Source organism: Gymnoscopelus microlampas, assembly GCF_963454915.1.
Source record: "Gymnoscopelus microlampas genome assembly, chromosome: 15".
NCBI classification, from domain to species: domain Eukaryota; kingdom Metazoa; phylum Chordata; class Actinopteri; order Myctophiformes; family Myctophidae; genus Gymnoscopelus; species Gymnoscopelus microlampas.
Window position 1 is genome coordinate 35139270 of NC_139952.1, and position 14467 is coordinate 35153736.

Genomic DNA, 14467 nt, shown 5'->3' on the forward strand with positions numbered 1-14467 from the left:
ATAGGCTGGCGAATGCAGGTCCTGCATTAATGTGACAACCTGAGCACACACAGCACGCTGTTAGCGATAGCCGCTTGAGATCCAGTTTCAGTGACAGCTTCGCAGACAAAAACAGATGGTTGAAAGATACTGGGAATAAGCTGTCACAGACCGAGAGAGAGAGAGAGAGGGAAGACCTATTATTTTGTGGAGGCAGTTACTGGTTGAATCTCTGGCCAGGTTGCTGCAGACTTGCGTGTCACAGCTCCCCTTCTCTCTGTCCTGTGCTCTATCCCCCCCGCCCCCCTCTCTCTGGCTCTGTTGCCTCTGCCTCACACAAGCAGTGCAGCGGCCAGCCCTACTCTCACTCTCCCAGGGTATTGCGGTCTTGTCCGTGTAGATGTGAGTCTGTATGTGTACAGTTATGTGTGTGGATGCGTGTGATTGTGTGTGTACGCAGAATGCTGGCTGCTTTCCTCTGACAGACAACTTAGTCCCAGAAGGCTCGTGGTGTTGGAGTCAAGGACATAGGGACTCACTGGTCAGCCAGCAAGTCACATGACAGAAGAAAATAAATCTTGGCTTGGGTGAGGTGGATGATTAATCACGGGGGTTTCTGGCAGGTGAACTGTCATCGCCACTCATATAAGTCAGTGTGTCTGTGAAGGCTGATGTGTGTGTGTATATGTGTGTGGGAGAGAGTGTGTTCATGGAAAGAAAGAGAGAGAGCGCGCGCGCAAAGGCCAGTCTTATTCAGCTCATTAGCGAGGCATGGGATATTGCACACACAGACTGCAAGGGGGTGTCTGACAGGTGTGCACATGTGTGCGCGTACGTGGGGGGCAGGATATCCGGCAAGGTAATGGAATCAATAGTGGTTTCGTCTCCATTCCAAACTCGACAGTTGTAATTCCTCCGAAGATTGTGAGAAGGGATGTCAGCCACATTGCTAACACAACACACACTTTGCACATGCCCACACACCACACTACGCAAGACAAACAGATCCATTACACGCATGCACAGCACACACTAGACTAAACTACACACACTCTCACACAGATTATGTGTACGACTCAGTCAATGAGCATCCCTGACACAAATTGAGAAGACAACAACAACGTCGTTCATTATTCCATTATCGGCTCACCGCGAACTAACAAAATGTGTTTGTGGTCCCAAATGTCACCGTCATTCCAGGGGTGTTCTCTATCGGCACTCATCTTTAGTATCCATCCATCTTCATCAATTATTGATGACTCCCCACTACTGAGGCAATGTTATTGCAGCATTAAGAGTCAAGTATGATCCCCACCAGAAGACAGATCCACGTCAGAGGCCAGATATTATCTAGCAGTGCTGCTGAAGGCTTGCATCTTGTTGTGGTGCTACAGTAGGTTGTAGTAGTGACGATCGCTGACGATGGGTGTCAATATCTCTCGTAGTAGTGAGGCGGTGTCTTGTTCTGCCGTGACAGCAGACTGGGCTCGTCCATATTGGTCGTGGGTGAGGGAAGGATAGTGTGCCGTCAGCCAATGCTGCGACAGCTTGCTGGAGAGTCGGCCAATACTCCCCCGACAAAAGGCGCAGTCGGTCAGAAGAGTCCCAATTTGACTCCTGCCCCAGTGTTGCCTCCGTATTCCTCCCGCTTCTTTTCCTGTTCATTAAACAGATACAGCTCAGGATGCGTTGAACATGGGAAACTCTATCTTGTGTGCCTGTGCACATGTTCTCCACCAGGGCACTGTGGTTGGTATTGCATTGGGAGGCCGTGGAAACCTCTTGAGACGGAAGATTAATGGTAAATCAAGAGTCAGAGCCGCTGGCATCCAGCTCCCAGAATGACAGAAAGAGAGGAGATGGGGATTAAATTGTGTAAGATGATAAACCACAATCCTCAAAATGGCTCCATACAAACAACCAAAAAAATATTTTTTTGTGATCAAGGACCATGGGATGGAAGGACAGCGCCTGTCTGGTGTATTAATATCTGTCTCTTGGTAACGCTTTAGTCTGTATCTATCTCAGACAAGCTCCACCTTAAACTCCCCAGACAGCGTGGCATCACATGCCTCTCCCCTGGATACTGGCGCTGAGATTCACCCCTTCGGCGACAGTTCGTACTCCCTGAGGGAGTGAGGGGGACAGCTGGGAAGTGTAGTCCTGTACTGTCCAGTCGTAGGCACTGTGCCTCCTCTCGTCCGTCTCTCTCTGTCGGCCGTTCATTCAGACTCTAGCTCTCCCGCAGCTGGTGCAGTGCGACGATGCAACTGTCCTACAGAATTTAAACCACCGTTTGCAGAGGGTATACACATAATCCCACTGTGTCTTTACAGACAGGACACAAAAAAGGACACGGGACACAAAAAAACAGCAGGCGGGAGAGGAAGAAAAGGAGGACAATCCCAAAGGCACTCCCTTCTTTCTCTCGTTTGCTCTCCTCTCGTCTCTTCGCTCCACACTCTCTCTTAATAGATCCTCAGGTCTGCTGGTTCTAATTAGAGAGAGGCATCTGGGGCAGGAGCTGTGGCTGGACGCAATGCTGTCTGGAGGCTCAGGAAGAGAAGAGCGAGTTTGGAAGCCGCTATAGGGAGGCAGGCATGAGATCTAGAGTCCAGATAAGGATCCAGATGATGGGAGAGATATCCGTGGTCAAGGCTGGCGGCACTGGATCAGAGCCAGCTGGGATCAGTGTCCAGTGAAGGGCAGCCCTCGACGGCAGTCCCCAAGTTTATTTTTTGTGTGAGTCCTTGGGAGATCCTAGAAATCTGTCTGCATGCATACAAACTACAGAGCAGTGAAGAGGCAAGCTACAGGCGGGCTGGGTTCAGCGAGTTCACACCCCACGGAGTCTTAGAAGGCAAAGGCAGGGATGGAGAGTCGAGGAGGAGACAAGAGAGGAAGAAGACGAGGCTGTTCCATTTAGAAGTGGAGAACGGGGCTCCGTCATAGCAGGGATGGACTGATCCGATTGCTATGCTCTTCCCTGGTGAGACACAAAAAGTGTGTACAGCTTGTCGAAACACAGTATGCATGTGTGTTTTCTGTGTGCCTGCAAGGCTGGGCGGTCCCCTGATCAGCTGTGTGCAAGCCCTTCTGCATGTGTGTGTATGTGGTGAGGCCCGCAGATGAGGAGAAGCCAGGAGCTCCAGTGACAGCAGGAAGCCTGTACTCGTCTCTCCCTTGCTGGCCTGTCTTTCCTGCGGTTTATCCCTCTGCCAGGCACCGGCACACAGAGAGAAAAGCTTTTATCTCCTGTCGGCTGCAGCTTCACACTCTCTACTGCTCGATCTTTCTCGCTCTCTCCCACTCTCTCTCTCTCTGCCCTACCCCTCCCTCCTTCACTCGCCCTCCTCCTATCCGCTTCCTTGTTACTGCTACCCCCCTCCCTCACACACTCACTCTCTTGGCTGCTTGTGAGCAGTTCTCTATGCCTTGCACACCCATACACATACATACACACACACACACACACACGTGCGCGCCTGTGTGCGTGCATGCACGCATGCGTACACACACACATACAGAGAGACACACAATTGACCCAAAAGCCTTGCTGAAAGCCAGGCGGCTACAGTGATGGAGGCAGGGAAAGAAATCAGACTGTTGCATCTGTGTGCAATACTAACAGGAGGGAGAGGACATTGATGTCACTCCATCTGTCTGTCTGTCTGTATGACCACAGGTTATGAAGAGACTAAGGGGGAAATTACAGAGAGAGCAAGTGATAAAGGGAGGGGGGGATTTGCGAGGGATTTAGAGTTGAAAAGACAAAGAAGAAAATAGGAGGGGATGAATATAGGAAGAGAAAGGATGAGCGAGCGAGGGAAGGAGGAGGTGACACACACAATTAAAGAAATCTGTCTGTGTGTAAAGCTAAACACACGTCTCTCTCTCTCTCTCTCTCTCTCACACACACACACACACACACACACACACACACACACACACACACACAGTCAGCAATGAAGGAATTTTCCTGATGCATATAATACATCACACACATACAATATGTTCTGTTGCACCATCAATCAGTTTCACACACCAGGGGGGGAGCAGCAACATACAGCCAAAAATAGAACTTATACACATACTGTACAGTATATAGGTTTCCACCCACCAGCACTGCATACAGCTCTACGGTGTAGCTTCAATGGTAGAGCATGGTGCTGTCACTGCCAGGCAGAGCCTCATATTCCACTGGGACATTAATGCTATAAGCCAGCGATTCACAACGTATGGGCCGCCATGGTATTGTAAGTGGGCCCCTAAATCATTTGTCAAACACTGATTTTAATTATAATACAACATTAATATAACATTAAAAAAAAGAATGCCCTGGGCAGATTGGTCTGGCACACCTCGGTTTGGAAAACATTTTGCGTTGTGGGTGACCAATCAGAGCCGACTATTAAAAGTGGGATTTTTTTTTGCTGTGACCTTTGAACCCATTTGTAACCGCCCCTTGGAAATGAATCTTTCACACCGAAGTTCCAGACTAATATCTACGCAGTGATATTAGTCTGGCCAGGCCAGGATATACCACCACATGGCATAAAGATGTGTATAAATGGGGAATCTATCTTCTCTCATTAACCAAAAGGGCACAGAAATCATACGCAGGCGCGTGCACAAGAGGCACTAATCAGCTCCCCCAGGCTTTCAGCCTGTAAGCCATTATTAGCTGGGGTATTGTCAGGCCCAGTGCATTTATTAAAAGAAAACATGACTGGTTGGATTGTCACTCAATCGTACATCATATTATACAGTAGCTAGCTACGGTACATACTTTAGCTTGTTTCTAGCAAAAATGACCTAAAAGAAATCGTATGATTCCAAGGTCATGTTATTCCAATATTTTCATTAAGATCCTGTACATTCCTCACCACATCAACATGAAATGGTGTGTACTGTAATACGAACAACCTCAAAGCACCGCAGAACACAAGATTGAATTTGATTAAACTGCTGAGGATTAACGGGCCAACAATCATTGAACGTGTCTCTGAAAGCGTCTCTCTTGATCCAATTTTCATTGCTGGGAAACCCCGTGACCAAAACGAAATGTATGGATAAAAGAGTTTCAGACTGAAGAATGCTTTCAAAAGGAACCAACTCAACCAAGAATAACCATCGGCTACACTGTTCACATTTTGTCTGACATTCTTTAACTCCCACACTGGTGGATTGAAAACTCTTTTTCCACCTCCTCGAATGATCTATTGTCAAACCTCAGTATATTAAGACTTTATTCAGGTGATGTGGATCATTCACCATACAAACCATTTGGATTTTCTGCTGGTTAGCAGCCATACTGCTGTTCAAAAACAAATATTTGTATTATATATAAATTATTTTAGCCCTATGCACTTTCATTTAGCAGCTAAATAGGTTTTACTGTAAGTTGCAGTTGTTACATAGTAATAACACTGAGCTGAGCTAAATCCTAAATTAGCACAAAGAGGCCATGAAAGCAGTGATGGATTTCCTCTTTAGGTTCTTACCAGGTCAGGAATCTAAAGCAGATAACTGGTTTAGCCAATCACAAAAAGACACCGTTCAGTAGGAGGCGGGTCTAGTGATTGGGGGGGGGACTGAGGATTTCCAATAAATCAGTTATAGTGGGTTAGCTAGCAACACCTGGTGGCTGGTTGGAGCAATTACAATCTAGTTGATGGTCGCTTAGGGCAATTGTTGCATGTTGCAAATTAATTAGCATCACTGTGGGGCATTCCAGTAATGTTATAACAGTTCTGCTGACATGCTAAAACCTCAGGGACAGAGAGGGGAGTAATGTAGATTACGAGAGAGAAAGAGAGACAGAGACAGAGTGAGGAAGAGATACAGACTTGAGAGAGATAAAGAGACAGATTTATATATTGGGGAACAGGAAGCAAATGTGTGGCTGAGAGAGATTCTAACTATTATGACGAGTCGGACTGAGGACGCGTGGGATTCATTCCTCTAATCAGCTGTACCCTCTGGTTGCTAAAGGCCAAAAACCTTGTCTCGTATGACAACATCATTATCGTCACAATCAGCCCAGAACGACTGACGAGAGCAGTCTGGAAATAACCCTTCAGACCATCCCACTGCCCTTCTGTCTGATGACTTTCAACAGTACAATGCAATTTGGGAGGGGACAATTATGCTTCATTTAGAAAGTATGCAGGGAAGAGGGAGAGAGGAGAGGACTTGCAATAGAGGCCATACTTCTTTCACCATGTTGTCTATTCTATTTTCATTATTTCATTATTCTATTCTGGTTTCACACACTTATGACACCAATTTAGACATACACTCTACTATCCCGAGCAACAAAGTGTGAAGTCATTAAGTGTAGGCCTATAGTAAACCAAGAACAGAGTATGTGCTTAGAATGTAATTAGAAAACAAAAAAAAACAAGCATGTGCTACACAGTAACTAGGACTGCAAGACACCATCAACCAGCAAATGGTTTGTAACGTGGCCCACTGAGCCACCATGATGGCTGCCCATCAGACAGCTGAGGGCTCTTAAAGGGCCAGGGCCCCTGCTTCCCTTCAGCCGGGGCTTGTGAATGCCCCTCAATTCTGTTATATACAAATATCACAACATTCTTGACCAAATGCCTTGATATATACGGAATTGTGACGATAATATACATTTATTTTTTTAAATGTTCTAACATTTTCAAAAATAATGGAATTGGCAGACATACAAGGTCAAAATGCATCACGATGCGACGCATTGTGAAGCTAATTTCATGATTTCTGAAAACTTTTTTGAAAGTATAAGGTTTAAGTGATACAACCCGGAATAGACAACTTTTGCTATATCACAATATTACAAAGTCCTAAATCCCAGATGATATCTAGTCTCATATCATGATATCGATATAACAATTTCATATATATATATATATATATATATATATATAGTATCTATCATTTACGGACTACGCCTCTAACTTTCTCTCTTTCTCTACCACTTGCTTTCCACCTGGCCTGCTCTGTACCCCCCTTCCTTCTTGCTCTCTCCCCTGTATTCACTTAATCTTTTTTCAATCACCCTCCATAGCTTTCCTCTCTCACCGTTCTGCTGACTCATGCTGATTGAATTGGCTGCTGCAGTGTCATGCGCCCCCTGTCTCCATGGCAACCGCCTGCCAGTGTCACCTTGCTAGGCTGGTGATGTCATCACCCAATCGTAGAGTCCAGCGCCTTCCAGTGGCCAATCACAGGAGCTACAGCTACACGCTGACCCAATTACATTTAAAAATCACACCGTTTACTCTTTGACTGAAGAACTAAATGTATTTTTTTGGCGTCACAGAATAAGACTCTTCTCCATTATGATACTGTCTTTTAAATAACCTTGTCTTGGCCTGTACACAGCACTAATAGGCATCGACAGGGTACATTCCTATCCGCAGGCTTTAGTGAGAAGGGAACATTTGGTGAATATTAAGCCACATCAAAGCTCAGGCGAGGAACATTAGAGTTCACATGACTGACTAGATGCTGTACATTGTGTCCTTGAAAAGATGCTCAGACATTAACTTGTTGAAATGCATTAGAATCTAGATATTTTGACTAATTGCAGCAAGTCCTTTTTTATGATGCAAAGTATAAATAAATAAATCCTGTAATTTTCATAACAGCCAAGCTCATTCAGCCAACAAAAACCCAGTTCACAGGAGGACTGTGCTTAATCACTTTCACCCTGGCATCCTTATTTATTTGGACATGTCATAGGTAAAAATCTTTGCAAATCTTTCCAAAAAAGTATTATGTTTTCTGAAATGTAAAACAGGACTCAAGTGGTTGTGGTGTAAATGTACCTTCCACTAGCAAACAGCGTTCATCTTTCATATCCATAATAAACACAAACAAATTCACCAAATTTCTCGATTAATTGAATACACAGGACCTCAATGGAAATAAGCCATAGGCTTTTTGGGTTATCCTTTTAGCAACCTTTTGTATACATTTGTACCTCTGTGCTTTTTTGTGCAAAGTATTCAATCAATCAATCAAAAACCAAAAGCAAAACATTAATTAAACACTAACAAGCAAAGGTCTGACAACAATTACTGCACAACGCACCAAGCATTATTGCCACTGCTAGCATACATGTGTCTGGTCCTGTGCTCTAGTCTAGTGAGGCCTAACAGTTCTCTGTAGAGCTTCTTTGCATTATATTGTCTCATTGCATCAAACCAAAGCACTAAAGTTAACCTCCATGTCATGTGCACACACGTACACACACACACACACACACACACACACAGAGCTGCATTCACATCGACACGGACACCAGAGTCAACAGCAGAACACTTAACAACGCACTATTCATTCAAATAATCTCAAATGAAGCAGACCGACTTACTAATCACGGAACACCCTTCCTTATTTCATTAAAGATCTGTGTGATAATTCCATTATGGATTTTATGCAAAATACTGCATAGCGTCCAAACAAGAATCTAATCATTCCACAATTTATCTTCCAAAATGTATATTACTGTAGTCCAAGTCCTAACCCACAGAACAGCATGTGAGAACTGCACAGACCTGGAAGTGAAGGATTATGGTCCAGATAAGACCCAACGTCAGCTTGGGGTTGCCGTCGGTGATGTCGTCGTTCCGGATGTTCACCAACTTGACCTGAAGATAAGGGTTTTAAAAAAAAAAGTAGTACATTACATTGCATAATTTGTGTTTTAAGTAGACTTATAATATATTATATTATATTATATTATTATCTGCTTATAACACTGTATACTTATACAGTGTTACAGTATAAGCAGATTATAATGCATAGTATGTTTATAACGCATTATAGACATGGGATGCATAGCAAGTTTTACCGTAAATTCTCGTAAACCATTAGATACTCGATTCCCCCAAAATAGAAGAAACATATTTGGATTTAATATGAGATAGAACATATTGATTTAGCATTGCTAGCAAAGACAACCTCAACTACTGCTAACCACTATAGGCTGTATAATGAGACACTAAGAGGGAGGAGAGGTCAGCGCTGGTGCTGTCTCCTCCTGAGAACCGAACAAGGAAAGTCAGAGGCAAGTAGTGAAAGAGAGGAGAAATTGAGTTCATGAGAGAATGAGAGAAAGCGTGAGAGACGGATTGAGTGACTGAGAGAAACTGAGAATAGACAAGAGGCGCAGTTTATGAGGGTGTGCAGTTTAGTAGAAGGAGGCACTAAAATGTGACTAAGATAAAGGCGACCTAGAGATGATGAAAGGGAGAGAAAGAGGAGGAAAAGGTTTGGTTCAAGAGGCAGAGAGAAAGAGAGAGAGAAAAAGGGGTGAGGTAAGAGAGAATAGAGATGGGAGTCTAAAGTCATGACATGTCACTTGCCAACCAGTACCGATCTTCAATCTAACAATGCGTCTTACTACAGAGTATACATTAGGTTTAGGCTCTAGAGTGAGACACTGCAGTGCCTGTGATTGCTGATGCAGTTTCAATAGAATGTGTGATGGAGAGAAAGAGAGTGAGATAGAGATAGAGAGAGCGAGAGAAGCACATGCAGAAGGACAGTGGAGTGTTTTTATATGTGTGTGTGTGTGTGTGTGTGTGTGTGTGTGTGTGTGTGTGTGTGTGTGTGTGTGTGTGTGTGTGTGTGTGTGTGTGTGTGTGTGTGTGTGTGTGTGTGTGTGTGTGTGTGTGTGTGTGTGTGTGTGTACATTTTCCATCTGAGGGATACCATAATACTATCAACAATTATACATGTTTTTTTTTATACCGTTTTTATCCATTTTTTTGTTAAATCTATTTGCCTTTCCTTTCTGGTGTTGTGAATTTTTGGGTGTCACTCAATCCAATATTGCATTTTTTGTGGATTGATGGATTGCACTGGAGGAAGCTATTATATGTATCTGCATAGCACCAATTTTCTATATTGAATGCTTTTGTGGAAAATCCAATAAACAAAGTAAAAAATAATAATAATTATACATGTTTGTACATTGTCCAAATTTTCCAGACAGCGTCATTAACCAGTTGTTTTTTTCTGGTATTATACCTTATTATTTTTGGACTTTCCACAGGGGCTCATTTCAGCATAACTTTTGACTGTACTACATGTAATGTTAACTAACTTGTTAATAAAGTATTCAATCAATCAAAGTGTACCTGACCATTATTTAGACTTCATATGAACACAAGTCATATATGACAAGACACATCTTTTGGTGTGACGTTGCAGAAGGTCCTACCTGTCTCTGTTTGAGGAAGTCCAAGGCTATCTGCACATTCTGCAGTCTGTGAAACCTCATGCGGCCCTTTTCCCTTGGCTAGAGGAAGTAAAAGAAAGAACAAGGCAGACAATGAGTAATAATACAAATCGGCAAAAGCACTAATTAGCAACACACCAGGGTGCAGTGAGGCAAACAGAGGAAGCAGCAATGAGTGTGTGTTTTCATACAGGAGCTGCCTTCAATTCAAAGTGCCATCAATGGGTGCTTGAAAATCAGCAGATGTAGTAACCAGGCGGTGTCCTTAAGGGGGCGCCGTCTTCAACTGTGCGGAGCCGGTTAAAGACGGGCCTTTAAAAGATGCACAACCAACAAACCCAAGCTCTTCAAACCATGCTGTTTTACAAGGGCCAACGCTCACGCAACGCACAATGTCTGTTTGCTATCTTCGCCATGTACACACACACACGCACACACACACACACACACACACACACACACACACACACACACACACACACACACACACACACACACACACACACACACACACACACACACACACACACACACACACACACACACACACACACACACACACACACACACAATCCAGGATGCAGGCAAGTGTATTCACACTGGTAAAGTTAGGCAAGGTATGGTTAAATTGGGCTTAATCATGACTGTACACCTGTAAAATCCTCAGTGTTCATTTAACTCTACAGGTCCATTTGTTTCCATTTGCAACACTCAGGCTTTTACGGTGTAGTCCCACCACAATACAGCAATAATCAAGCTGTGGAGCAGAGAATGTAAGGAGGAGAGAGATCACACCATGCGGAGACGAGGTGTGTGGGGGTGTCTCAGGGTAGACCTACTGTAAGTACAATTACTCTCAAGTACTGTACTTAAGTACAATTTTGAGGTATTTTTACTTTATTGGAATATTTCCAAATTTCTATCATTTCAATTCTACACGACTACATTTCAAAGGCAAATATTGTACTTTTACTCCGCTATAAGGATTTGAAAACGTAACAATTTTTTTGATTATTATTACAAAACCACTTCGGATCTATATATATATATACTTTGGCAATTAAAATAGCCGATCTACAAGCAACTCGTCGCAAAGCGCGTTGTGAGCTTGTAGATCTGCTATTTTCAAAGGATCTTTATACATTTTAAAACTTGTGAAATTTATACTTTTACTTAAAAATGTGAGTACTTATTCCATCTCTGCTTGTCTAACAAAGACTAATGATATTATGCTATACTTTGATGAATACTGTTCAGCATCTTAATGAAACACATTTATTTGTGTCACTCAAATGTGTTAAATATCAACAAAACATCTATATCAATACAACATATAAGTACTACTACGGTACTAGTACTACGGTATGAAAGTCTACTTGCAAAAAGAGACTGGGATAGGAAATCCAACACATAGTACAATTACATTATTTTAATGCATTTTCTTGCGTGGATTGATTTGAAAAGTCCCTGGAGAAAAGATTGATTGAATGAAATGCAAACGTCCATGACTTCTTAACCACGTGGGTTCTGTAGTTTTTTATGACCATGGAGAAAACGTAAACAAACACTAAATCTATAAGTAACGGCATTAACGGGAAAACGGTCTATGCTGAATTGGAGCAGGAATGGCTGAATCAGGTGCTTCTCTGGCACAGGACCATAAAATGAGAAACCTAGAAGACTGGAGCACACTGGAGCACTAAATTACAGCATTACATATGCTAACAGAAACTCTTTAAAAATAATCTACAGCACTGGTTCTCAAACAGTGGGTCGGGACCATATGTGGGTCGCAGACCATGGGTTTTCCCCCAAAATAATTCCATTAAAAAAAGGGGGGAAATCCATTAATTAAAGGGGGGGGAAATACTTTTATTAAGTCGCGATGTGTTGTGAGCTTGTAGATCGGCTATTTTCACTAGTTTGAAATCATATTTCTCTTTTGGGTCTCGAGCTAATACGTTTCGGTACCTCTGATCTACAGGGTATGTATTTGGCAAAGCTGTGAATAATGTATTGACTATGGTACTACTACTGGCATGGTCCTTTATCAATACATACACATATCCAGTGTTGATGACTAGTTCATTATAAACAACATCCGTGTGCAGGCTAATCTAAAATAATAATTGACAGTGTGGTGGTGTTGAAATCAATGACACAGCACTCTCATGCAATGTTCAGGTTTGGCACACAGGATGGAGGGGAGCCTTTAGGGACCTGTGACAAGACAGGAGTTTAAGAGTAAGTGGGGGTGACGGTTGTGGGGGGGAAGGGGTGTCAAACGTACTGCCTGATCTCCTTCCTCCTCCTCATCCTCCCCTCCCAGCAAGATGAGAGGGGGGGCCCGCGACACACACACCCGCTTCAGTGAGGGGCCGCCCTTGAGTTGCTATTGCAACAAAATATGGGGGGGAGGGAGTAAAGATGAGTAGAGAAAGGGAGAGATAATATAATGTACATGAGAGTTTGTGCATGATGAGGGCAGAGGATGGATGGACAGAGAGATAGAAAGAGAGACACAGACAGAGAGAGAGAAACAAATGAAAAAAATAAGGAATTGGATGGATTAACAGTAACAGAAAGTCACACATATTCTAACCCACTCCTCTTCCCTGGAAAAAAGACATGTCTCACACTCACTCACACAAACACACTCTCTCACAAAGTTTATAGATGAGGGTTCACGCTGGCGACAGTATCAGAACAGAGCAGTGTGTCCATTAGTTACTGGAGAGAGTGTGTGTGTGTGTGCGTGTGTGTGCGTGCGCGTGTGCGTGTGCGTGTGTGTGTGTGTGTGTGTGTGTGTGTGTGTGTGTGTGTGTGTGTGTGTGTGTGTGTGTGTGCGCGCGCGTGCATGTGCGTACATGTCCCAAGGTCACCATCAGCAGCCTGTGTGCGCCAGTGTACCCATGTGCCATCAGACTGTGTCATAGGCTGCCTGCCAGCTTTGTGACTGTGTTCATGTCTTATCACGCCCTAGCCTTGTATCAAGACTATCATAGATGTATTTGATCAAGTCTGACATTTGCTTACGTATCTATGATAGTCTTGGTCTCTATCTCCCTATAGTCACTGGAAATCCACGCGCAAGGCCTGTACTTCACCGTACATGTGTATGTGTGTTTTAATCCCCTCTGAGTCGGCGGTTCCCTGTATTCCTCAATGGATGGGGCGGGGCGCATCAGGTAAAATCCGGTATTACACTAGATCTAAACAGGTTGTAAACGAGGAAATAAAACTGTGTTCAGGCACAGACGGGATTAAAACACATATCTATTGAAAAATACGGATAACACACACAGGTTCCCAATAGCAACAGTGGCTACAGGGTCAGCACTTTATATGTTAAATTTGTACATGTACGGAGAAGTATGGGCTGTGCACACGGATTTCCAGTGACTATAGGGAGATAGAGACCAAGGCCATCATAGATACAGTATGTGAGCAAATGTCATGCAGGCTCAATAAAATACATCTAAGATAGTCTTGATCCACGCCCAGGAGACTGTTGCAGTGATTAAGGCTAAATTATAAATCGTTGTGAGCTTGTAGATCGGCTATTTTCACAATATTTATCTGTGGAACCGAGTCACACTAAATGTAATGCATCAACTGCTACAATTCCAAGTGCTTGTCCGGGTGGGGGGTCCCCAGTTTAAATATGATTATTTTGGGGGGTCGTGGCCTGAAAAGGTTGAGAACCACTGCACTAGTGCACTTAACCCAATAGATCTGCATTTTTTCTAGGCCAGGGTGAAATATTTAGGTTTGTGCCGTGAGTGCTGTGTGTGTGTGTGTCTTTGTGCGTGTGAGTGCGTGTGTACTGCATGCTGTCCATACCAAGGTGACTCCCGAGAGGACCTCGAGCAGAGAGATGAGGTTGTGTCCGTCCCTCAGGTCCTCATACAGGTCTGTGATGTGTTTCCTCACCTGGCAGAGAGAGAGACAGGAAGAGAGAGAGGGAGGGAGAGACAGAGAGCATTAATTACCATAGTACATCTACATCCACTTCATCACTGTTGACATATGCCAAGCTGCGTAGCCCAGCTCACACTGGGACAGACGTCACCTTGGCAACAGCGGCCCAAGTCAGCAGTCAGCACCAGCTGTGACCCCCCCACCCTCACCCCCCCACCGCGCAGTGGCTGAATCAATGCCATGGTATCCGGGGGCGACATCGGTTGACATGGTGACTCGTCTAGGCTAGCCAAACAGGCCTTGTGTCGAGAAGATCAACGCTGT

At 43.9% G+C, this 14467-nt stretch overlaps 1 protein-coding gene across 11 annotated transcripts in view; it reads right to left on the bottom strand.

Annotated features, from left to right (window-relative positions):
- Positions 1–14467, bottom strand: part of macf1a (microtubule actin crosslinking factor 1a) — a 290975-nt gene that overhangs the window by 150396 nt on the left and 126112 nt on the right. For 9 of the 11 annotated variants that reach the window (XM_084080015.1, XM_084080019.1, XM_084080017.1 and 6 more), the window contains 4 exons: positions 14066–14155; positions 12513–12614; positions 10205–10282; positions 8535–8627 (listed from right to left, as the gene is read on the bottom strand). In XM_084080015.1, the coding sequence (XP_083936141.1) occupies positions 8535–8627; positions 10205–10282; positions 12513–12614; positions 14066–14155 (363 nt within the window). The remainder of the gene's footprint in view (positions 1–8534; positions 8628–10204; positions 10283–12512; positions 12615–14065; positions 14156–14467) is intronic. The other 2 variants (XM_084080014.1, XM_084080018.1) reach the window with 1 other exon arrangement.